Source organism: Panicum virgatum, chromosome 1N (genome assembly GCF_016808335.1).
Source record: "Panicum virgatum strain AP13 chromosome 1N, P.virgatum_v5, whole genome shotgun sequence".
NCBI classification, from domain to species: domain Eukaryota; kingdom Viridiplantae; phylum Streptophyta; class Magnoliopsida; order Poales; family Poaceae; genus Panicum; species Panicum virgatum.
The window spans coordinates 5556402-5578842 of record NC_053145.1 but is presented as its reverse complement, the minus strand read 5'-3'; the positions used below and the strand labels follow the sequence as shown (position 1 = coordinate 5578842).

Genomic DNA, 22441 nt, shown 5'->3' with positions numbered 1-22441 from the left:
ACTTAGGGCTAGAAAGATCCTTAGTCTTGTTACATGCTTGAGTTGAATACCGAAATCGCCTTTTTGAATAATGAAATTGAGGGGCCTCTTTGACATATGACAAATGAGTGATAATGTTTCATTAAGCTGCACAAACTCATTAGTCACAATAATGGTTGTCATTAATCACCGAAACATACCTAGAGGGCCTAGATGCTTACACATTGATTATATCAAACCGATAAAACTAATATTTTCCCTTTCTCCATGATAACTTGGCCTCCTTGGGTCTGTAGTCTGTAGCAAGCAAACAATTTTCTTTTTGATGAAACAGCAAGCAAACAAATTGAAAGTCACAAAAAAATATCCGATCTGAATGGCTTTTGGCCCTGTTTAGATCCCAAAACGCAAAATGCAAAAATTTTATAAATCGCTTGCATGGTATATTAAATGTAGTCGAAAAATAATTCGCATAACACAAATGGACTGTAAATCGCGAGACAAATCTAATGAGCCTAATTAGGACGTGATTAGACACTAAATTGCTACAGTAATATTACAGTAAACATGTTCTAATGATGGATTAATTAGGCTCATTAGATTCGTCTCATAGTTTACAGACGAGATCTGTAATTAGTTTTACGATTAGTCTATATTTAATATTTTAAATATTGAAGATTTCTTTCCAAAAATACAAAAATACAAAATGCAAAGTCATCTTAAACACACCCTTTCTTGATTATCTTCGTACACTACTGCACGAAGCATATGGAGAAACAATGTGAAGGCAGTAATAATGTCGAGATTCCTTGCAGCTTGAGAGCCCTTCTTGTTTCCCTACCTCATCGGTGAAGTTCAGAATCCGATTAAACTTCATCCTCAATTGTTCGTGATCCACAAGTCAGGAAAAGAGGTCTTGATAAGCAAGCACTTTCAGTTACCTCGCCCAAGAAGTGTTCTTTTCTTCATAGCTCGAAACAACCAAGCATCTTAACCCTCTCCCAATGGCCCAACAATACCTGATCTACATGCATCTGATACGAAAAGGAAACCACTATTACTCCCAGTATCTTCCCCTGTTCTTGCTCCAATTCAGGAGCAGGCACCAACAATGGGCTGCTCCTCATCGAAGCTGGACGAGGAGGCGGCCGTGAAGACCTGCCACGACCGCAAGAGCTTCGTCAAGAAGGCGATCGCGCAGCGGGGCCTCCTGGCCTCCTCCCACGTCGCCTACGTCCAGTCGCTCCGCCGCGTCTCCATGGCCCTCTTCTACTACTTCGCCGAGGACGAGCACCTCTACTTCCTGCAGGAGCAGTCGTCATGCCTGCACCACCCGAGCTCGCCTGAGAAGGTTCTCGTCATCAACTGCCTGAGGCCGGTGGGGGCTCCGGTGCACCCGGTGGTGGAGCAGTGGGACCCCGAAGCCGTCGAGACCGCCACGATCGACCGATTCTTCGGGCTGGATCACCAGTTCGTCCGTCCTTCATCGGTTGATCCGATGAATGACGCATCGTTATCGCCGCAGCCGTCAAGATGGGACCGCTCTTGGGACCCTTTCTCTTTGCCAACCGTTCATCACCTGTATACGGATTACGGCATAGAAGGCATAAAGGTTGGTCAGGAAGACGAGCAGGTACCGGAGCTGGAGGAGGAGAGCGATGACGACTATGGCGATGATCACCCAGAAGGCGAAACAGAGGAGGAGGAGGAGGAAGAAGAAGAAGAAGAGAAGGGCGAACAGGCGGATGCAGCGGCACCGGAGGTGGCGCCGCCAAAGGAGGAGGAGAGAAAGGTGGATCATGTGAACAATGAGCTGCGAGTGGTGGCCAGTGCTGATGTGGAGCAGCGTGGCACCCCCGGCTTCACCGTGTACGTCGACCGGCCGCCGACGAGCATGGCGGAGGCCATGCGGGACATCCAGGGCCATTTCATGAAGATCGTTGACACGGCCAGTGAGGTGTCCGTGTTGCTGGAGGTCGTCCCCTACCATAGGAGAGGTACGTGCTATTTCTCTGCATCGCAAATTTCTCTTGAGAAATTTTATCTGAAGAACAGTTGCTGTCAGTGAATTGTACTACAGAGTTTGTGCCATGGGGAACGGTTGCATTGACCATTGCTCTGTTCTAGACAGTTCAACCACCAGCCCCGAGGGACGACGGCGAGGAGCAGGGCGCCCCCGAGATCCCGCCGGAGCCGTTCGAGCTGTTCCAGAGCCACAAGGAGAGCCTTGACAGGCTCTACGAGTGGGAGAAGAGGCTGTACGAGGAAGTCAGGGTACGTGCGTTCTTCTCCATCGATTCAACTCCAGCTCTGAAATCGATGAACTGAAGTCTCCTGACATGAACGGAAGGCAGGGGAGCGAGTCCGTCTGGCGTACGAGAAGAAGTGCGCGCTGCTGAGGAGCCAGGACGCCAATGGCGCCGAGCCGTTCGCCATCGAGAAGACGAGGGCGGCCATCAGGGACCTACGGACAAAGCTGGACATCTCCTTCACCTCCGTCGACGCCGTGTCGAAGCGGATCACCGCGGTGCGCGACGACGAGCTCCTGCCGCAGCTCATGCAGCTCGTCCGAGGGTACGCGCTCGACCTCGCAAGAAAAGATCAATCGGGACTAATCGTGCGTGGTAGAGGAAAGATGAAATCGTTGTAGAATTTCCGTTTCCCTTTTGTTCGTTGATCAGGTTGGCAAGGATGTGGAGGGTGATCGCCGACGCGCACAGAGTGATGAAGCGCACGGCCGACGAGGCGACCGCGCTGCTCACGTCCTCTGCCGCCGCCGCCGCCGCCCGGCCGGCTCTGGTAGGCGACGGAGGTATCAGGGGCCCGCCGCCGCCTCCGAGCTCGACGCGTGCGGCCGCCGGCGCGGCCGCGCTCGGCGCGGAGCTCCGTGGCTGGCGCGCGGCGCTGGAGGCCTGGGCCGAGTCGCAGCGCTCGTCCGCGGCCGCGCTCTGGAGCTGGGCGCGGAGCTGCGTCAAGGATGGCGAGGACATGCCGCGCCTGATCGTGGGCTGGGCGCGCGCGGTGGAGTCCGTGGACGTGGACGCGGCGACCAGGGCCGTGGACGCCGTCGCGGCGGAGGCGGCCGCCATCGCTTCGGCCGCGAAACGACAGCGCGGCGGCGAGGAGTGGTTCAACGAGGAAGAGGCCAAGAAGAAGGTCTGCCTCGGGCTCACCACCGCGCTGGCGGCCATCGCCGAGGCCGGCGGCCTGGCCGTCGCGGCGTACGACGAGCTGCTGCTGGAGATGGAGATGGAAGCGAGGGGGGAACGGGAGAGAGAGATGGCCGGAAGGGACGACGAATCGATCCAAAACTAAAACCTGCGGTTGTGAACCTGCAAGCCGTGCAAATCATCTGCAATACTGTAACTGTACATGTATGCGTACAGATATCACCATTTGTAAATCACCATTACTAGAAGAATTCGAAGCCTGCTAATTAGAGCTAGTTTTACTGTGATGCCACATGCCAGAGAACTCTGGTCACTTACCTGAACTTCCATGGATGTGCCTCTCTGTTCATCAGATGAAACAGAAGGCAACATGGTGATGCAATCCATCAGAACACCTACTCCAATCAGATCAGAAACATATAATGACATAAACAGTAGTAATTATGCTGCGGAGTTCAGTCTCTTAGCATATATAATTATATATGAGTGGCTAGTTAGCCACTCAGTTCTAGTATTAGTGTATTACAGAACTACTAGGCAATATACCGACCGAGACGAGGACTCTGAAAAACTCAAGTCCGTTCAGTTCACGACTCCAGCTGACATAGCAATGGCAGCTGACATACACTTGCAGTTCATATATATATAGTACCAATGCATATCGATACGCGTACAGGGCAGTAGCTTGCCATCGGCGTGCGCTTTCCTCTTCACTTGGACAGGCCGGCGTCCCACGGCCAGACGTCGACGCCGGGGCCGCCGCAGCTCGTCACCTCGCTGTTCATCCGGTTCTCGAGGCTGGCGAGGCTCTGCAGCGGCGAGTTCTGGACCTGCTCCGTCGGGGACAGCCCCGCGAAGCACGCGTCGTCGCCGCCGGTGAAGTCCAGCCCGGACAGCACGTCGGGGCCCCGGCACGCCTGCCGCGGGTTCAGGACCGGCGACAGCCCCAGGCTGCCCAGCCCGCACGACAGCGCGCCGCGGGCCACCATGTCCTCCGCCAGCTTCACCTGCACCAAACGGAATGGTTTCAGAGAACTGGGACTGAATATTCAGTGCGGTTTTGTGATGAACAATATGATGATAATTTAATTTCTGCAATGAACAACGATCACCTTGACTCTGAGGGCCTCGACATCTGACTTGAGGATCCTGTTGTCCGTGACTGCAGTTGTGAATTGCTGGTTGGCGTCTGTCAGCTGCTTGAAGAGTGAAGCATTCTCGCCTCGCAGCTGGTCAACCTGTTTCCAAGGACATACACAACTTGTAAGTCGGATTGAAACTCAAGGAACAACGTACCGCACTTTTCACATAATCACATCTGCATCAGCATTATGAAAAACAACAACACATGTAGTAAACTAGTAATGCAGTGTAGTAGTGTTTGCCTGTGTCTCAAGATCAGCTAAGTGGGCTTGCTTTCTCTTCCTTGACCGCCGAGCGGATTCACGGTTCGACACCATCCTGTGATTTGAGGCAATCAATTTAGGTTAGACTGGACTCCTATATAAGCATCTTTGCTCAACGTTCATTGCAGAAAAAAAAATCAACTTCCAGGTCTTCTTGTTGATACAATTACAACGGGATGCAAATAATTGAACAAAAAAGGTTGGACAGAGCGTTGTTCTTGCTCTTGCTATACCGTCGCATTCTCTTCACGTCCTGTGGGTTTGTGCTTTGCTCGCATGGACCGCCTTCGATATCCAACAGTGATTCGCTATCGGAATCTGAACCACTTGTGCCCCCCAGAGTTTGGCTCTCTTTCAGATATAGGTTGGTTGCTGATGTTGGACTTGCTGCTGCTGCTGCAAATGATTGGATTTGGTGTGAGCTAGATAAAACACGAAAGAATTGAATATTACGCGCCTTACAATTATTTGCGCTCAATTTGTCTGTTGCAACACCTATGTCACTACCTTATTACTCAAATCTCCAATTGCCCAAAAAATTATCTATTTAACTAGTCAATTGTCACAGATCCAATCCAAGTGCCCAAATTCTATTTATATTAACTAGTTATAGTAACTGCAGCTGATTTTACCAGGTAGCAAAAATGTAGCACAAAAGCACTGTGCACAGTCTTGATAGATCTCTTGCTTTAAGGTTTGAACTACTAATTGCATTCATTAGTGAAGACTGAAGATGTTGAAGAGGAACCATGCACGGCAATATATACCACAGATCGATGACTGCGACTCGATTGTCGTGGAGACTGCAGGATGCCTCACGTTGTGGTTATGGGACCATAGGTGATTAGGAATGCTTCCGTTGAGGGTGTTCTGCTCGGACAAAACAAAAGGCAAACTTAATGGAGTCATCTTCATCCACACATGTCAAGGTCTCCAACACTGAAAAATACAATAATACTCTGCTATGTGGCTGTTCTAGGTTTAGAGAAACCTAGAACTTCTGTTGCCTGAAGTCTTTAAAGATCTCACACCGATTTTCCATGCAAGTTTTAGAACGAAACTCGTAATCAGTTCTTAGAACTTTGGCATGATAAGTATGTATTTATCATCTATGTTAAAGCCTCCGGCTTTGCTATAACATGTTTGTGGTTCAAGAAGCAATTGTGATCAGATTAATCAAAATTCTTAAAAACGCTAAGCATGTTTCTAACAAAACAACGCTAGAGCAAAATCAGTGGAAGAAGAGATGTACCAGTGACTCAGTGAGACAAACTCACCCTAACTCAACAAGATCTCATTCGCATGTGAGAAAAAGACAAAATTCTAACAATTCATCATACAAAATAAGAACTGCAAAAGGAACTTGTAATCACCAACCACAGAATTCATTAATCTTATTGGTCACCAGTTCGCTTATATAATCGAGGCAAAGTCAAGTTCCTCTGCTGTGTACTCACCGAGTCGGCGAAGCTGAACCCGGAGAGGTCGCCGGGGGAGAACACGCCCGCGGCGAACGCGGCCTGCGCAGCGATGTCGTGGCCGGGCTTGTGCTCGGCCGCCGCCGCCGCGGCGGCGGCGTCATCCCGGCTGCGGATGAAGGCCTCCAGCTCCAGCTCCGACGCGCACTTCTTCATCCCGTCCCCGGCCCGCAGCAGGTAGCTAGCTAGCTAGCGATCGGCCGATCTCGCCCTCTCCCGAAATTGCTGCTGCGTCCGCGTCGGCGCCCACGAGGCCTTGCTTTTAGAGACGGGCGCCGCAGCGACCACCGAGGGGGCGACGGGAAAGAAAGGCCTTTTTCTGGTGATCGGAAGCGAGCGAAAGCAGAGGAAGGAGGGAGGAAAGGTGGCCGGCTGCGAACGGAGTCCGGCGTGGAAAGCAGGTTGCGGCGTCTTCCGGGCCTGCTTTCGCGGGGTATCTACGAGTTTGCCACTCCGCGGCGCCGCCGTGTCGCCGTACGGCGGTAGTGCGGTCCGGGCTGGTTGCATAGGAGGGAGGGAGGCCGGCCGGCGCTGCAGGCCTATGTGGCGACACAGAGGCAGACAGAGATGCGTGTCGATGGTGATATGCTACTAGTAGTCTAATACTCTTTCCGTTTTAAATTATAAATCATTCTAAAAATCTAAAATCTTGAATAGTCAAACCATTTTAAAATTTTACCAAAATGGTTCCAGCTGTTTTCAATGGTTCGGCAGCCATCTCCAGCTCCAGTCCAACAATATTTTTCTCTCACACCACTCCAGCCAGCTCAACAATATTTTTCTCTCACATCATTTCAACTCCAGACTACCGATGCACAGTGAATTGTTCCTCCACGATGTAAAATTGGCTCAGACTGCAGCTGCTCGAAGCCTGCAGCAGAGTTGTGAAGCCAATCCAAGCAGCTGCAGTCCTGCAGAAAAGCGATCGTCATGCTCAATCTGGGCGCGACACGCGGAAGGCATCTCTGGAAACATCCTTCTCGGGAATCAAAGATACGAGGGCATTTCCGGGAACATGCATTGGCCCCCGACCCCCGCCGTGTGCATTTCGCGGCCTCGCGTCGCCAGGGGCCCCCCAAACGGGAGACGAGGTCTGCGCGAAACTGACAGCGGGGGCACGGGGGAACGCCGTTCCCGAAACCACCTCGCGCCACGGGAAAGAGGAGCCCGTCTCGCGAGGGCATTTCGGTCAACTCGCCGCTCTCTCAGTCTCCTCACAGTAATGGCAGCTGATTCGGATCCGCACCGACCTCTGGGGACATGTTTGGTTTGGGTGTGCAGGAAGTAGTACAAATTTTGATCAATAATTACAGGTACTAAATAAAGTCAGTTTATAAAATTAACTCTATAATCCCGCACTTCACCGCGAGACGAATCTAATGAATTTTTTGACCGCACGCTTAGAGGTTAGTTACTGTAGCATTACTGTAGTCAATCATCGATTAATTACCGTCATTAGATTCGTCGCGAAGAGTTACGTTCATCTGTGAAAATATTTTACAAATAAACTTCATTTATTACTCCATACGTATAAGATTTTTTTAGCCTAAGGCTAACCCAGCCACCGAATCCTCCACGTCCTGTTTCACTGACGGGCGGGACCCGTGCCTGTGGGGCAGCGGCGTCAATGGGCCCAGTGGGACTAGGGGGCGAGACGGGGCGTGGATCGCCGTCGCGTGGCCGCCCCCCAGGCCCCGTTTGGATGACACTTGCATGAGTAGAAAAAAAGAATTTTGGCTGTACGAAATACTAAATGAAGTTTATTTGTAAATTTTTTTTACGGATTGGTGTAACTTTTCGCGACGAATCTAATGACGATAATTAATCGATGATTGTCCACATTAATGCTACAGTACCAACCTCTAATTGTGCGGCCAAAAGTCTCATTGGACTCGTCTCGCGAAGTAGCGCAGGGATTGTGGAGTTATTTTTGCAAACTGATTTTATTTAGTAGTTCTAATTCTTGGTCAAAGTTTGTGCTACTCATGCTACTAGGGCCGTGTTTAATTCCAACGCAAAAAAAATTGCGATGGAATCTTGCTAATTTGAAGTACTAAATGAAGTCTATTTACAATTTTTTTTGCACATATGGGTTGTAAATCGCGAGACGAATCTAATGATGCTAATTAATCTATGATTAACGGATGGTTACTGTAGCATCACTGTTGCAAATCATGAATTAAGTAGGCTCATTAGATTTGTCTCGCGATTTACAGCCTCTTCATACAAAAATTTTTTATAAATAGACTTCATTTAATAATTCATACATGTGTCAAAATATTTAATGTGACTTTTTTTTTATGTTTATCGAGTTTATGAGTAAAGATCTAAACAGATACTAGACTAACCAAACAGGGCCCCACGGGAAAAGCCGCGTCCGCGTCAGCGTATCGTAGATCCCCTACGGCGCCCGCGGGACGGGGGCCCGCTGTTGCGGCCCGGTACGTGTCGCGCCCCCGGTGGCCACCGCCGCACGTGGCGCGCTGCGTGACAGGAGGCGCGGGCGGTGGGCGCAGCGGATCCGGTGGGAGGGAGGGACGGTCCGAGTCAGGTGACGCACTTGGCCGAGTCGGCGGCGTTGTCCGCTTGTGGGCCCCACACACTGCCCTCGCGGGTCGCGGCCTACCGGATCTCCTTTGTTTATCCCCGGTCCCGTTTGGTTTCTCCTTTGGTTTCTAAAAAATTCTTTGATAGTTAATTACGAGTATTAATTAAAGGTAGTTTACAAAACTAATTCCAAAACTCATACATTAGGAGAGGATGGAGGAGACAAAAAAAATAATTCTCTCTTTTTCGTTAACAGAAGATGAGCGACGTTGGGAGGCGCGGACGGAATCAGCTCCAGCCCAGCCAGACAAGCGCATCCGAACAGGGCGGGAGAGGAGCGGCAGTAGCTGGCGCGCCTGCAACTTTCTGCTTTGCCTTTTGCTACGTGGTTTGGCCTTGTTTAGATCCCAAAACGAAAAATACAAAATTTTTGTAAATCGCTTGCATGGTGTACTAAATGTAGTCAAAAAAATAAATTGCATTACACAAATGGACTGTAAATCGCGAGACGAATCCAATGAGCCTAATTATAACGTGATTAGACACTAAATTGCTACAGTAATGCTATAATAAACATGCTCTAATGATGGATTAATTAGGCTCATTAGATTCGTCTCGTAGTTTACAGACGAGATCTGTAACTAGTTTTGTGATTAGTCTACATTTAATACTTGAAATATTGAAGATTTTCTTCTAAAAATGCAAAATGCAAAGTGATCTAAACACACCTGAAACGCAGGAACCAGCGCCGTGCAGTGCACCAGGTGCTGCTTGGTTTGGAATGTTCTGGATGATGTGAGCAAATATCCAAGGTTTTGTGTACTCTACATGGTTAGGAATTTCAATAAAAGATGGCATTTGCAGGGCTCTCCTCGTCTTGGGGGACACTGCAGGGCACGCGTTCGCTAGCAGCAAACAAACTCCCCTCTAGTATACTGTTCTTTTTCTTCCTAGCTTCTTCTTCCAACGACTACCTCACCGGAGCTCGCCCCCACCGCCAGCGCCGCCCTGCCCGTCTCCGGCGGCTCCGGATTCACCATCGCCGTCTTGACCTCCACCACCCTAACTCATCGCCGGAGCTCGCCCCCGCCGCCAGCGCCGCCCTACCCATCTCCGGCGGCTCACGCCGCCAGATCCGCCGCCACCGTCTCGACCTCCCCCATCACCGCCAGAACCTCGTCGCTGCAGCTCGCCCCCGTCCTGCCCAACCGCCATCCCCACCGCCCGGCCGATGGCGCCCCCGCCGCCGCGCCGCGCTCGTCACCTCCGCGGGGCCGGCCGGCAGCCCCCGACCTCCCTCTATAGCCGGGGATCTTCGGCGAACCCCAGCAACCCAAAACAAGAAGGCCGTCGCCTCCCACCGCCGCCCACGGCCGACGGCAACCTTGCCGCCAACCGCCCTGCCTGTTGGGTTCTACGCTTCTTTACGACCCAAGTAAAATGCATACACGAAGGTAGAATTAAGCGGGGTGGCAGAGTTTCGCCCTCATATATGCACGTGTCGAGTACAGGTTGGTTAGGGGGTATTTATACCCCCAACCTTTATTACATAATGACCTCAATACCCCTACCTGCTCAGAATATTCTACGAATATCCCGGGCCGTAGGTCATTTTACAGATTGGAATGTAAGTTGTCTACTCTATTCGATTCGTGCTCGGGAAGCTATCCCGAAGGTCCTCTACAACCTTCGGATTAGTGCCGGACCTTCGGGAGCCCTCTTGATTCTATGGAGAGTCCCTGAGGCTTCGGGTCTTCGGAGTGACCTTCGGGCTTCGAGGACCTTTGGTTTCATCCGAAGACCTTCGACCGCATCACTTGACCTTCGGCCGGAAGGGTGACCTCCGGGCTCTGGCGACCTTCGGTACCTTCGGCTTTCGTCCTGCAGTCTAGGACAACCTTCGGTATGTGCGGTGGTGATCCCCAACAGTAGCCCCTCGCGGGCGAGGGCCGAATCCGACGGGCCGAACCCTCGAAGCCTCTATCACTTGCAACCAAAAAACGTCTCCCTCCGTCGGAGGTTGGGACGAGCCGAAGGTAACTTTTATATATGTGTCGATTTTTCATTGTGTGACGTTTGGTATCTTTCTCGATTTTACCGTTGTTGTTACTATTCACTTTCACCCCCCCTATATAAGGTGGGAGGGGGGTGAGGCGTCGCTTTCACGCCTTCTGATCGTAGCGAAGCTCTGCCGGATTTTTTAGCTTGCCACGTGGAGTACTGTGATTTACCAGGAGCTTCGAGCTTTTTGCTTCAACGACTTGGCTTTGTGATCTGCAAGACGGAAGATCTTCGCGTTGTTTGCACTGTTTGTAAGTTTTTTATTGGTGTTGTGTGCTGCCGCAGGAATGGCCAGAGTTAATATTACTGCCAAAGACATTACCGAAGGTGCTGCTTCGTCCGAAGAGGCGGAGCTTCTTTCGGAGGGGGAAGAATCCTTGTCGAACGTGGACGCCGATCCTTTGGAGATGATGAAGAAGGAGAAGCCTGCCCCGACTCTGAGGTTTGGACCTTTGCTCATGTCTGCGGCTCTTATCGAGTCGTATGTTTAGCGAGAGTACTTTCCTTCAGGAGTTTGTCGCCCACCTCAAGGTGAGGAGATGCCAGACCCTCGAGATGGGGAGTGTGTAGTGTTTTGCGACTTCTTTGTCGCCGGGCTGCATTTTCCTCTTGACCCGAAGGTTCCAGAGATACTCGCCCATTTCAAGGTGAAGATTCATCAGTTGACGCCAAATGCTTTTGTCATGCTGTCAAAATTTTTCTGGGCCGTGAAGTCTTTCAGAGGGCCCATTTCAGTTGACACATTCTGCCGCCTATACGAGCTTCTTCCTCAAGGTCGGAAGGTTAGGTTCGAGGACGAAGATGATGCTTTCAGTGCTCAGAGCGAGTGTTGCACCTTCGTGCCTCGCAGGGCTAACAGATCGTTGAAGATTGACCGACTGCAGCTCTCGTACTGTCAGAAGAATAGATGGGATGATGACTGGGTGCAATTTTGGTTTTATGCCAAAGTTGCTTTCCCTAGTGCTGAGGATCCAACTGAGGTTTCCTATCCCCTGGCTTCGAAGATTAGCATGGTTGAGCACATTAGTCAGCGCGGAGTTCCGGAGGTCTGGTGTTGGGTACAAGGATTGCTTGGATGCGTTCTCGAAGGCCGCGGTGCTGATCAGTGGCAGGGACTTGATTGAGGAGTTTGTTTGTGCGAAGATTTGGCCTTTGTCAGCTAGTTGGGGCCCTGATTCTTTTGTGAAGGTTAAGGTTCATGCCTCAAAGGAAGCCCTTCCCTTCCAGAAGGTTGATCTGGTCAAGCCGCCTAGGGAGACGGACGAGGCTATTGTGGCGGGGGTTGAACGGAGGGCGACCGAACTGGCTGGGCCATACCTGTCGAAATAATATGAATCTTTTGTCCTATGTTGTCCCGATAGTTGCCGAGTAAATCGGTCTTTAGTTGTTATGGGTGTGAAATATGTGGATCGGGAGGAGCCCAAAAAACTGAAGAAGAGGAGCAAGGGGGCTCCGAGTGAGGAGCCCGCCGCAAAGAAGAGAAAGGTTTCTTCTGCTGATGCTGCTGGCTCTTCGAAGGCTACCCCGAAGGTTTTGGCGACAAGGCCGAACCCTCCTCCGAAGGTCACGTCGAAGAAAGGTAACCGCATGACTCGATACCTTCGTGGTGTTTCTAGTGGTGAGATGTGCAGTGAGTCTTTTTGCGTGAATTAGAGAAGACCGTGAGTCTTTCTCCCCTTCGGGGGGAATCTATGGAGCTTTATCTTGATCAGTTTGGGTCTCTCCTTTCAGGCCCGGACAGTGTTGGTGACATGGTCGTGAAGCTTAACCCGTCGAGCGGCGCGAGCCTGAGAAGTGTTAGCTTGTTAGATTTTGATGATGAGGGTGCTACCATAGACCCTATTGTTCCTGTTGGCGTGGCTGGTGCCGAGTCTGATCCTGTGCCCTCGAAGGTTGCTGCGAATGTTGATGACGTGCCAGCTACGTTTTTGATGGTGGTGCTGCTAAAACCCGCGAGGGTTCTACGAGGGTGGAGGAGACATTGATAGGTGAGGATGCTCAAGAAGATGCACAATTTCGCTTCAATGATCTAGGTGGGATTTTTCTTCCTCGTCCTATTTATTTTCAAGGACCGGATATTGATCCTTATCTTTCTTGGGTTCGTGAAGTACATGTTGCCACCATGATGGCGACGCTGAGCCACGAGATCGAGTTTGGGTCTGCTGGGGTTCCTTTACCTTCGCAGACCGCCTCGGCCATGGAAGAGCAACAGCTAGAAAAGGAGCTTTTCGATGTCGAAGGTAACTTTGTTTGCTTTGGTGGAATGTGTGTGGTAGACTGTGTGATGGTCGTGTTTTTTGTAGGTTTTCAGAAGGAACTCGAAGCTTATGGTACTGGTGACCTTGGCCGAGTGGTTGCGGCGATGAACGCAAAGGCTCTTGTGGCCGGCAAGGTTTTGCTCTGGAGGGTGAAAGCCGAATCTGACAAAATGCTCGAAGGTTCCGCTGAGAGAATGAAGCTGATGGCTGAAAACGAGCGATTGAAGAAGGAGGTTGCCACGCTTCAGAATCTTGAGGACCTTCATAAGAAGCAGAATGAGGAGCTAGAGGATAAAGTTAGGCGTCAGGATATCACTATCGCGGAGGCACAGAAAGAGATGGACTCGAGGGATGAGACCATCGAAGGTTTGCGGCAGGAGATCGCCAAGGAGGTTGACAATGTTAAAAAAGCTGAAGGCCTTGCCATTCAACTTTCTGCTGAGTGCTCGAAGAAAGACAAGCAGATTGAGAAGCTGCAGGAAGAAGCTCAAGAGAACATGCAGTTGCTAATTGATGCGACTGATGAAATTAATAAGAAAAGTGATGCCATCTACGAGGCTTACAGGGACGCTCTTGCGACCTTCGGATCTGAGCCTGAGCCTTTGGCGAGGTCCGAAGATCTGGGAGTTTCTGGTTTGCTGGATTGGATGCTCCAAGAGTTTGTTGTCCTTGGGAATATCTTGACGAACATTTCTGATAATTCCGCTGTTGTCTCGTGCGAGAACGCCTTTGCGTTGCTCGAGCACGAAAGTTGCCAAGACATGAGCAAGATTGCCGACGTTGGGTATCAAATCCCCGAACCTTCGGAGTTGCAAGCTTGTTCCAGCCACATTCAGGCTGTGAAAAAGGCTTTTTTGCGAAGGTTTTGGCTGTCAGCTGGATGCCAAGTTCTACGAGACACAGCTCGCCAGCGCCTCGAGGAGGTTAGGGTGAAACTCTTTGGTTTCTCTTTCTTTGTTTGTTGATCATTTTCTAACTGCTTGTTCTATAGTCCAAGCGAGCTCGTGAGGCCGCGAAGGGGATTGTCAACGAAGGTGTGGAGCCTGGAGAACTCACTGGGACATCGGGTCAAGTTGGAGATGATGACAAAGAGGAAGATAACCCGAAGATGTAGGACTGCAGTTTTTATGAAATGAACTTGTTATTTTGTGATGTGAATTCTGATGTAAATATTCCCACCCTGCCTAGGCGGTTGTGCCGGCAGGTCGAACAATTTCTATGGCGCCGCTTCGGGTCGGGCGCGATGGTGTTGCTGCGCTCTGGACAGATTGGGAGCATTTCAGCTTCGCCCACCCGGGTGCGAGTGTTGCTGAGTTTTTGAAGGCTAGCGGTGCTAGGAGTATCTGAACTGTGACGAACGATATTTTAGTTAGGGAAGATACTATTGATCTTATGTAAATATTCGCTGTGTTTGTTCTGCTGTATTCTTTTTCACGGTTTTCTGCACTTGCTTTGTGCGTGGCGGCTGTTTTTGTTGGCTTCGGCTACCGGGCTTTGAAATAACGTCTCCCTCGAGGGTTCGTGGTGGTTAAGGATGAGCGAAGGCTGTTTGGGCTTCGTAACCACATGCTTTAGACAGCATGGGCAAATTATTTTTGAGGAAAAACGTCTCCCCCACCTTGCACATGCTAGTCGAAGCTGTGAAAGTCCACGTGCTTTAAGCGGCACGGGCAATTTTACTTGAGAAAAATGTCTCCCCCCACCTTGCACGTGCTGGTTGATGTTGCGCGAAGGTTCTTGGGATTTCGGGTTTGAACGATTGACCGCATGCTTTAAGTGGCATGGGCATACTTTTCCTTTGAGAAAAATGTCTCCCACCACCCTGCACATGCTAGTCGAAGCTATGAAAGTCCGCGTGCTTTAAGCGGCACGGGCAATTTTACTTGAGAAAAACGTCTCACCCCACCTTGCACGTGCTGGTTGATGTTGCGCGAAGGTTCTTTTGGTTTGTTATGCTTTAGTTTTTAGGGCGAATGTGTTGTGGTTTCGACGCTAGGTCGACATCTCCTTGCCTTTTGGTGCTTGTTGCACTTAAGTTTTAGGGCGAAGGTGTTTTGGCTTCAACCTTTGATTGGTATCCCCTTGTCTTTTAGTGCTTGTTGCACTTAAGTTTTAGGGCGAAGGTGTTGTGGCTTCGACGCTAGGTCGATAGCCCCTTACCTTTTAGTGCTTATTCCACTTATGTTTTAGTGCGAAGTTGTTTTGGCTTCCACCTTTGGTCGGCAGCCCTTGCCTTTTGGCGCTTGTTGCACCTTAGTTTTAGGGCGAAGGTGTTGTGGCTTCGACGCTAGGTCGACAACCCCTTGCCTTTTAGTGCTTATTGCACTTAAGTTTTAGGGCAAAGGTGTTTTGGCTTCGACGCTAGGTCGACAGCCCTTTGACTTTTGGAGCAAAGGTTTAAGGCTATTTTAGATAAGTATGCTGGGCTCGAGAGGGAAGCAAGCCTAGCTGACTTAGTTTTGCAATTTATATCGAGCGACGGTTGAAGTTTGCGATTTTAACGTTGCTTCGACTATTGAGAGCTTCGGAGATAGGGGAAACATTTTCATTCATAGTGATGAAATTTACAAAGGGTCCTTCTCATTAAAAACCTCACAAAGGGTTCAAAGAAAAAGAAATATAAAAAGTTCCTAATGAGTCTGGACCTGCTTATAGATTCGCAGTCCAATCCTTTTTACAATTGGCTAGATGTAGTACTTTTTGAGACTGTCAGCATTCCATGAATGTGACAGCTCGTTGCTGTAACGACCCGGTCCGGGATAACGGCTAAGATCTACTCTTCAAGTTGAGTAAACCACACCTACTAATTAATCCTCTTGCGCTTTCGTCCTCGCTTCGCGCAAAAAGAATCGATCCGGAATTAATTAGCTTCCCGTGACTCGGTATTTAAATTGGTCTGGCTCTCAATCGGTTTTCAGTACGGGACAATTCCCGCGGGTGAACAGTGTTGTGACGCTACAGTACCCGACATGCTACAGTACTCGAGCTACAGTACCGACATCAGGCCCAGCCCAATTTGGCTACAGTACCCGAGCTACAGTACCCCCGTCTGCTACAGTACCGGCCCAACACTGTTCCCTTGGGCTGTTACAATCATCCCCCCTTAGGACTCGACGTCCCCGTCGAGTACCAGACCAACCTAAATACCAGGATCTCCTCTCTTGGCCACGTCCCATACGTCTAGTGCTAACGGTCCCATGTGCCACGTCCGTGCGTCCAGTGCCAACGGTCACTGTGCGACGTTGTAGGATCAAGAACACCGACTAGAGGGGGGGTGAATAGGCGGTTTAAAAACTAAACCCAACAACACTAGAGAAATTTAATTAATAACAAAGGAAAGCCCTATGTCAAGCTATTACAATCTCTAGATGGGTTTGCAACCTAGGGTGACAAGACACGAATTAAGCTCTAGTAAAGTAAATTGCTCAAAGTAAAGACAAGAATAAAAGAGAGCAAGAGTAGTAACCGAGCTTGACACAAGAATATATCCCGTGGTGTCGATGACTTGCCGGTCACCCCTAATCCACGTTGAGGTGGATTCCAAGAATCAACCGCTCCTCTATCAAGAACCTCTTGATCTTGAGCCGGCTTGAATCAAGGAACCGCTCCACACCTCGATTCCACTAGAGTTGCTCTTCACCACTCCGGTGAGGTGAGCACAAGACCTCTCACAACCGAAATCGGGGCTCCTCAACAATCTCCTTGGAGGTGCTCCACGAAATCCACTTCTCCAAGCCGTCTAGGGAGCGGCAACTCCCAAGAGTAACAAGTTGATGACGCTTGCTTGAAGTTTCCCTAATGCCACAAAGCTCAAACTCTTGATGCAATGCACTAGGAAGCTCTCACACTCTTAAAAATGCAATCTCTAAGCAAGTGTGTGTGAGAGAGGGATGCCTTAGCTCTAATGTGTCAAGAATGCTATCCAAATGGCCAAGAGAGTCACCCAATGGCCGGGCATTGGGTATATATAGACATCCCTCCAAAAACTAGCCGTTACACTCTTTTCTGCGAAGTCGCGGACCGTCCGCGATTCAAAAACCGGACTGTCCGCCGTTATAAACCAGTGAGTCAGAGTGCATTTAATGCATGTCAGAACTAGCCGTTAAGCCCTGGCGGACCGTCCGCGCCCCAGTGGCGGACCGTCCGCAGTTAAGAGTTCCAACCCCACCAGAGACTAACATCGTCTCTGGAACAACTTTGAGATTAGCCTGCGGACCGTCCGCGCCTCAGGAGCGGACCGTCCGCAGTTTAACTTTGAAGCCCACACCAGAGAGACACCCTTTCTGGTAAAAAATGAAATACAGTAGCGGACCGTCCGCCCACCTGGGCCGGACTGTCCGCCAGCCCACCAGAGCCTCTGCAAGCTCTCTGGAACGATCGCGGACTGTCCGCCCCTCTGGGCCGGACAGTCCGCCAGCCCACCAGAGCCTCTGCAAGCTCTCTGGAACGGGCGCGGACTGTCCGCCCCTCAGGTGCGGACTGTCCGCCGTTACTCAGTGAGCTCGAACTTAGTCTATTTCAAAACTTTTCAAAACGCCGTTAGCCCTCATGCATGCAACTAGACATTTTGAGCAAAATGGCACTAAAGACCCGTCAAGCATGAGTACACAACCCCTCTTGATAGTACGGCTAACTATCCAACAAATCCGGTCACTTTTCATCCACTAAACGCCTTGTGACCGGTAAAATGTAAAAGCCCTATTTTATACCTTTGCCTTGAGCCCGAGCTTTACTCATCATCTCCAAAACTCCATACGTTCACAACCAAATGTCTTTCATCCGTGAATCAACCTATACTCATCTTCTCAAATGAAATCGTTAATCCACAAACCGTTGTCATTAATTACCAAAACTAGAATTAGGGGCCTAGATGCTTTCAATCTCCCCCTTTTTGGTAATTGATGACAACACTAAATTTTGGAGTGATAAAAGTTTTCAAGTCAACTTTATACACTAGGCATAAGGTGGACTTGGAATTGAACTTTGGAAGAACTTACTCATTTTCTTGAAAATTTCAGAATATGGTATGAATAAATTCACCAAGTTCGATGAGTAGAGAGAACTCCCCCTTGATATGTGCATATAAATTTTCATGAATACCAAGAGCACATATATATATTTGAGAATTTTGACAGAGTTTTCCCTACAAGTGGAAATCGAGGCATATAAGATACAATAGATATATGATATGAAAGTTTAGCATGGTTAGCACGACCTCACAACCACAAGATGAACATAAATAGATAAGAGTAGCGCAAACTAACATAGTTCATCACACATTACAAACCAAGGTTCAAATCCAAACACAAGTCTCAAATAGAGTTCATGAAAGACACAAATATATAAAACATGTGAGGCAAGCGGAAGCTGAAAACGAATGATCTCCATAAGAAGTCCATGAGCTCCCCCTAGATCCAGGCACTCCAAAGCTCCTTCTCCCCCTTTGGCATCAATTGCCAAGAAAGTCAAACGGCTGGTGGAGGAGGTGGCGGTGGGTAGAACGGCTGGTGCGGATAGAACTCTGGAGGCGGCACTGGAGCTGGAAACACTGAGTAGAAATGATCAGAAAACCCTGTGAAGGCTGTGCTGAAAGCATCAAAGCGCTGCTCTAGCTGCTCCTGTCTCTGCTCAAGCTGCTCAAACTGCTCAGAGGAGGGCAAATCCTCAAAACGTGAGTCAAGGGCTGCTATATCTGAGTGTAAGCTCTCATGAAATCCCTGCATCTGAGTCATCATGGGCTGGAAAATCTGCTGCTGCATGTTCTGAAAGTTGAGGTTCATTTGATTCTGCATCTGACTAGCCAACCCCGCAATCTGAGAGGACATGCTTTCCTGCATGGATGCAAAGTATGGATCAAAGTAGCCAGCTGGAGGAGCCCACTGCTGCTGTGCTGGAGGATGCGGTGGTGGCATGGCATGCTTAGCTGCAGCTGCTCCCATATGAGCATCATCATCACTATCATCTTGCCCCTGTGCTTCGGCATCCATATCATCTCCAGGGAAGGGAGTCAAAGGCCTCAAGAGAAAAGCATTGTCATTCTTGAATGGCCTGAAAGGAGTATGCTTGCTTTCACATAACCCTCTGAAGCTAGTCTTAACCTTGATGATGGACATAATGTATGGAGCAAAGTACAAGTTCATCTCCATGTTAAGCCTCAAGTCTGCAAGCTGATCCATGATAAGAGCAATGACATTGATTCTATTTCCATTCATGACATGAGATATCACATTCCAATAGTGTCCTCTAATCTTGTCCTTGTTGCCACTCTTAGGCATGAATGTGACTCTAGCAATCTTATTGATCACTGCAGGATGATGCCTCAGACCCTGAGTGCCTCCAAAAGTTCTAGCAATTCCAAGATGTGCAGGCTCATAGAACATGGGATAGTCATTCTCATCTAGAGGGTTTTCTAACACAATATTCATACTTTGCTCACTAGTGATGAGATTATAATCCAATTCATTTGCTTCAGCAAACTGTGCAAATGTAGCACCATAGGTTCTTTTCCCAGTTGTCCACCTAAAAGTTTCCTCAACCATGTTGATCTCTAGGGTGGCATAGAACTGGCGTATCACAGTTTCATTCCAATCACACCTATGCTGCAGAAAATTTGCTAACCCCATTTGCTGAAATCTATCTACTAGATCAGTCATGACTTGTTGTTGTCTCATGTAGCCTATGTCAATGGTCTGATGTTTGAATACATTTTTCTTAACTAGATGACCAAAGTAAACATCTTTTTGTACCTCGATTTTGAAGAAAAGAATGTTGGTGTCACGAGGTAAGCTGAATTGATCCACTGCTCTTGCATTGGCATAGCTCTCTGCAGTCCACTGACGGCTAGGTAGATCTAGCCCCATTAAATCTGTAATATCATCATCAACCCCTTCAGTCTCTTCCTCTGAAGACTCATCACCTGCATCTCCTACTGAAGAAGCTGCAGCCATCTCACTGACATTTGGAGCATAGTCCACATCATCCGAGTCATCACTGTCTCTTTGTCTTTTGGAAGACATAGCCTTCTTGATTTTAGAAGCTACCTTGATGATCTTCCGGGGTGGCCTGAGATCAAGATTTAACCATAAGAATAATTACTAAAGCAATAGAATGAATCCTTAATGATATAACTCAATTCAGCACTGATCAGAAAATCTGATACTAGCGGACCGTCCGCACTTCTGAACGCGGACCGTCCGCGGTTCATGAACTACCACGGCGGACTGTCCGCGTCCATCAGGCGGACTGTCCGCGACCCATCTGTTCTGCGCAGGAACACAAAATCGCCCTCATCTTTGATTCATCCACATTTTGAGTTTTGATTCAAATCCACCAACCAAAATTAAACTATAGCATCTCCTCATCACTAGGAATAAGATCCCCCAAGTATTTTTAAGAATCCATGGCCAAAAAATAGATCGGAGCATCTAACCCTAACTCTTTCCAATAAAGAAATCCAAGAACAAGAGTTAGGGATTCATTGAAATACCGCGAGGACATGATGCACTATCTTGAGAAGAGTCCGGGGATGTGCTCGGACCGTCCGGGAACCACTCCAAAAGGGCTTGACCTTGTCGTCTTCCCCACGTGCTTGAGAGAGAAAGAGAGAGACACTTTTGGAGTATGTGTTCGGTTTGGTGGGGGAGGTGAGGGGGGCACCCATTATAAGTCGAGTCTGGCCGACCCCACAATTCTGTCCAGTCGCGGACTGTCCGCGGTCCTTTGGCGGACCGTCCGCCTTTGAAATTTTTTCACTGCAACTGACTGAACTTCCTCTGCCCAACATGCGCGGACCGTCCGCGGTCCTTTTGCGGACTGTCCGCAATGAATTTCTGCGATTGACAACTTCTCTGCAGAGCTTCTGGTGAACAAGTCCAATTAACGGCGGACTGTCCGCCTATTACCCGCGGACCGTCCGCGCTACCAAAAATCTGACAAGTCTGAATTCTGCCAATTTTCTCAATTCCAACTCCAATTTGGGATCATTGCTCTTACAAAAATCCAAAAATCTCAAATATTGCATGAAAACCTTCAAACGACTTATATGAGCAAGTTTCAACAAGAATTCAAAAATAAATCGAGTAGAATCATGAAAACTCATAAATGGCTCAAAAATACCTCAAAAATTCATAAAAATGAAACAAGAAGTGCATGAAAGAACCATATGCCACATGTGCTAGTTTTCAAGCCACATTTGAGAAGTCAATGATATTTAACTCATTTCTCAACTTGCAAAACCGAGATTCATCCAAAGGCTTGGTAAAAATATCGGCTAATTGATCATCCGTGCCAATACCATCAATCTTGATATCACCCTTGTTCACATGATCTCTAAGAAAATGATGGCGGATATCAATATGCTTGGTTCTTGAATGTTGAACCGGATTAGAGGCAATCTTCACGGCACTTTCATTATCACACAACAAGAGAATTTCATCAAATTTCACACCATAATCTAGAAGAGTTTGCTTCATCCATAATAATTGAGCACAACAACTTCCGGCCGAGATATATTCCGCTTCGGCGGTTGAAAGAGCCACGGAATTTTGCTTCTTTGATGACCATGATACAAGAGATCTTCCAAGAAATTGACAACCACCGGAAGTGCTCTTCCTATCAACCTTGCACCCCGCATAATCCGAATCCGAGAATCCAACCAAATCAAAATGAGCACCCTTGGGATACCATAAGCCAATATTAGGAGAATATTTCAAGTATCTCAAGATCCTCTTGACGGCGGTCAAATGACATTCTCTAGGTGCGGCTTGAAATCGTGCACACATGCAAACACTAAACATGATGTCGGGCCTAGATGCGGTCAAATAAAGCAAACTACCAATCATAGAACGGTAAAGCTTTTGGTCAACCGGGTTACCTCCCTCATCTAGGTCGAGATGCCCGTTTGTGGCCATAGGAGTCTTGATTGGTTTTGCATCTTCCATTCCAAATTTCTTCAAGATATCCTTCACATATTTTGATTGACACACAAAGGTGCCTTCCTTGAGTTGCTTGATTTGAAGTCCAAGAAAGAAACTCAATTCACCAATCATGGACATCTCAAATTCCCTAGACATCATTTCACCAAATTCCTCACAAAAACTTGGGTTAGTTGAACCAAAGATAATATCATCGACGTAAATTTGACAAACAAACAAGTCTTTACCAATATCTTTAGTGAACAAGGTAGTATCAACCTTACCAATTTTGAAGCCCTTAGAGATAAGAAAATCCCTCAATCTTTCATACCAAGCTCGTGGAGCTTGCTTAAGACCATAAAGAGCTTTAGAGAGCTTGTATACATGATTTGGCTTCTTGGGATCTTCAAAACCGGGAGGTTGCTCAACAAAAACAACCTCCATTTGAAAAAGTTTAATGTTGTGAGAGCAAGTATAAGCTAATAAAATTCTAATAGCTTCTAATCTAGCAACGGGAGCAAAAGTTTCACCGAAATCCAAACCTTCGACTTGAGTGAAGCCTTGAGCGACCAATCTTGCCTTGTTCCTCACAACCATTCCATCTTCATTTTGCTTGTTTCTAAAGACCCA

At 48.6% G+C, this 22441-nt stretch overlaps 2 protein-coding genes across 5 annotated transcripts; one reads left to right on the top strand and one right to left on the bottom strand.

Moving 5' to 3' along the window:
• The first annotated feature begins 754 nt into the window (after positions 1–754).
• On the top strand, positions 755–3526 carry LOC120654795 (protein ALTERED PHOSPHATE STARVATION RESPONSE 1-like). 3 transcript variants are annotated; one of them, XM_039932449.1, is made up of 4 exons: positions 755–1976; positions 2111–2253; positions 2330–2553; positions 2630–3526. In XM_039932449.1, the coding sequence occupies exons 1-4, from the start codon at positions 1091–1093 to the stop codon at positions 3393–3395; spliced, it is 2019 nt and encodes a 672-aa protein (XP_039788383.1). In that variant the 5' UTR covers positions 755–1090; the 3' UTR covers positions 3396–3526. The 3 variants fall into 3 exon arrangements, with proteins under 3 accessions (XP_039788383.1, XP_039788385.1, XP_039788384.1); XM_039932451.1 differs by having other exon boundaries at positions 2610–3436; XM_039932450.1 differs by having other exon boundaries at positions 756–1976; positions 2661–3436.
• Positions 3527–3572: 46 nt separating this feature from the next.
• LOC120654804 (bZIP transcription factor RISBZ4-like) lies at positions 3573–6388 on the bottom strand. 2 transcript variants are annotated; one of them, XM_039932466.1, is made up of 6 exons: positions 6013–6388; positions 5323–5425; positions 4789–4951; positions 4535–4610; positions 4262–4387; positions 3573–4156 (listed from the first exon to the last, which is right to left on the bottom strand). In XM_039932466.1, the coding sequence occupies exons 1-6, from the start codon at positions 6187–6189 to the stop codon at positions 3860–3862; spliced, it is 942 nt and encodes a 313-aa protein (XP_039788400.1). In that variant the 5' UTR covers positions 6190–6388; the 3' UTR covers positions 3573–3859. The 2 variants fall into 2 exon arrangements, with proteins under 2 accessions (XP_039788400.1, XP_039788399.1); XM_039932465.1 differs by having other exon boundaries at positions 4789–4954; positions 6013–6375.
• Between the last annotated feature and the right edge of the window lie 16053 nt (positions 6389–22441).

What these genes read in the sequence shown, in the direction of transcription:
- LOC120654795 (XM_039932449.1), top strand. Translation starts at nt 1,091, where the DNA reads ATGGGCTGCTCCTCATCGAAGCTGGACGAGGAGGCGGCCGTGAAGACC. An exon ending in CGTCCCCTACCATAGGAGAG is followed by an intron (nt 1,977 to 2,110) that starts GTACGTGCTATT and finishes TGTTCTAGACAG; the next exon opens with TTCAACCACCAGCCCCGAGG. An exon ending in GGCTGTACGAGGAAGTCAGG is followed by an intron (nt 2,254 to 2,329) that starts GTACGTGCGTTC and finishes CATGAACGGAAG; the next exon opens with GCAGGGGAGCGAGTCCGTCT.
- LOC120654804 (XM_039932465.1), bottom strand. Translation starts at nt 6,189, where the DNA reads ATGAAGAAGTGCGCGTCGGAGCTGGAGCTGGAGGCCTTCATCCGCAGC. An exon ending in GGTTCAGCTTCGCCGACTCG is followed by an intron (nt 5,426 to 6,012) that starts GTGAGTACACAG and finishes TTGTCCGAGCAG; the next exon opens with AACACCCTCAACGGAAGCAT. An exon ending in GTCGCAGTCATCGATCTGTG is followed by an intron (nt 4,955 to 5,322) that starts GTATATATTGCC and finishes TCCAATCATTTG; the next exon opens with CAGCAGCAGCAGCAAGTCCA.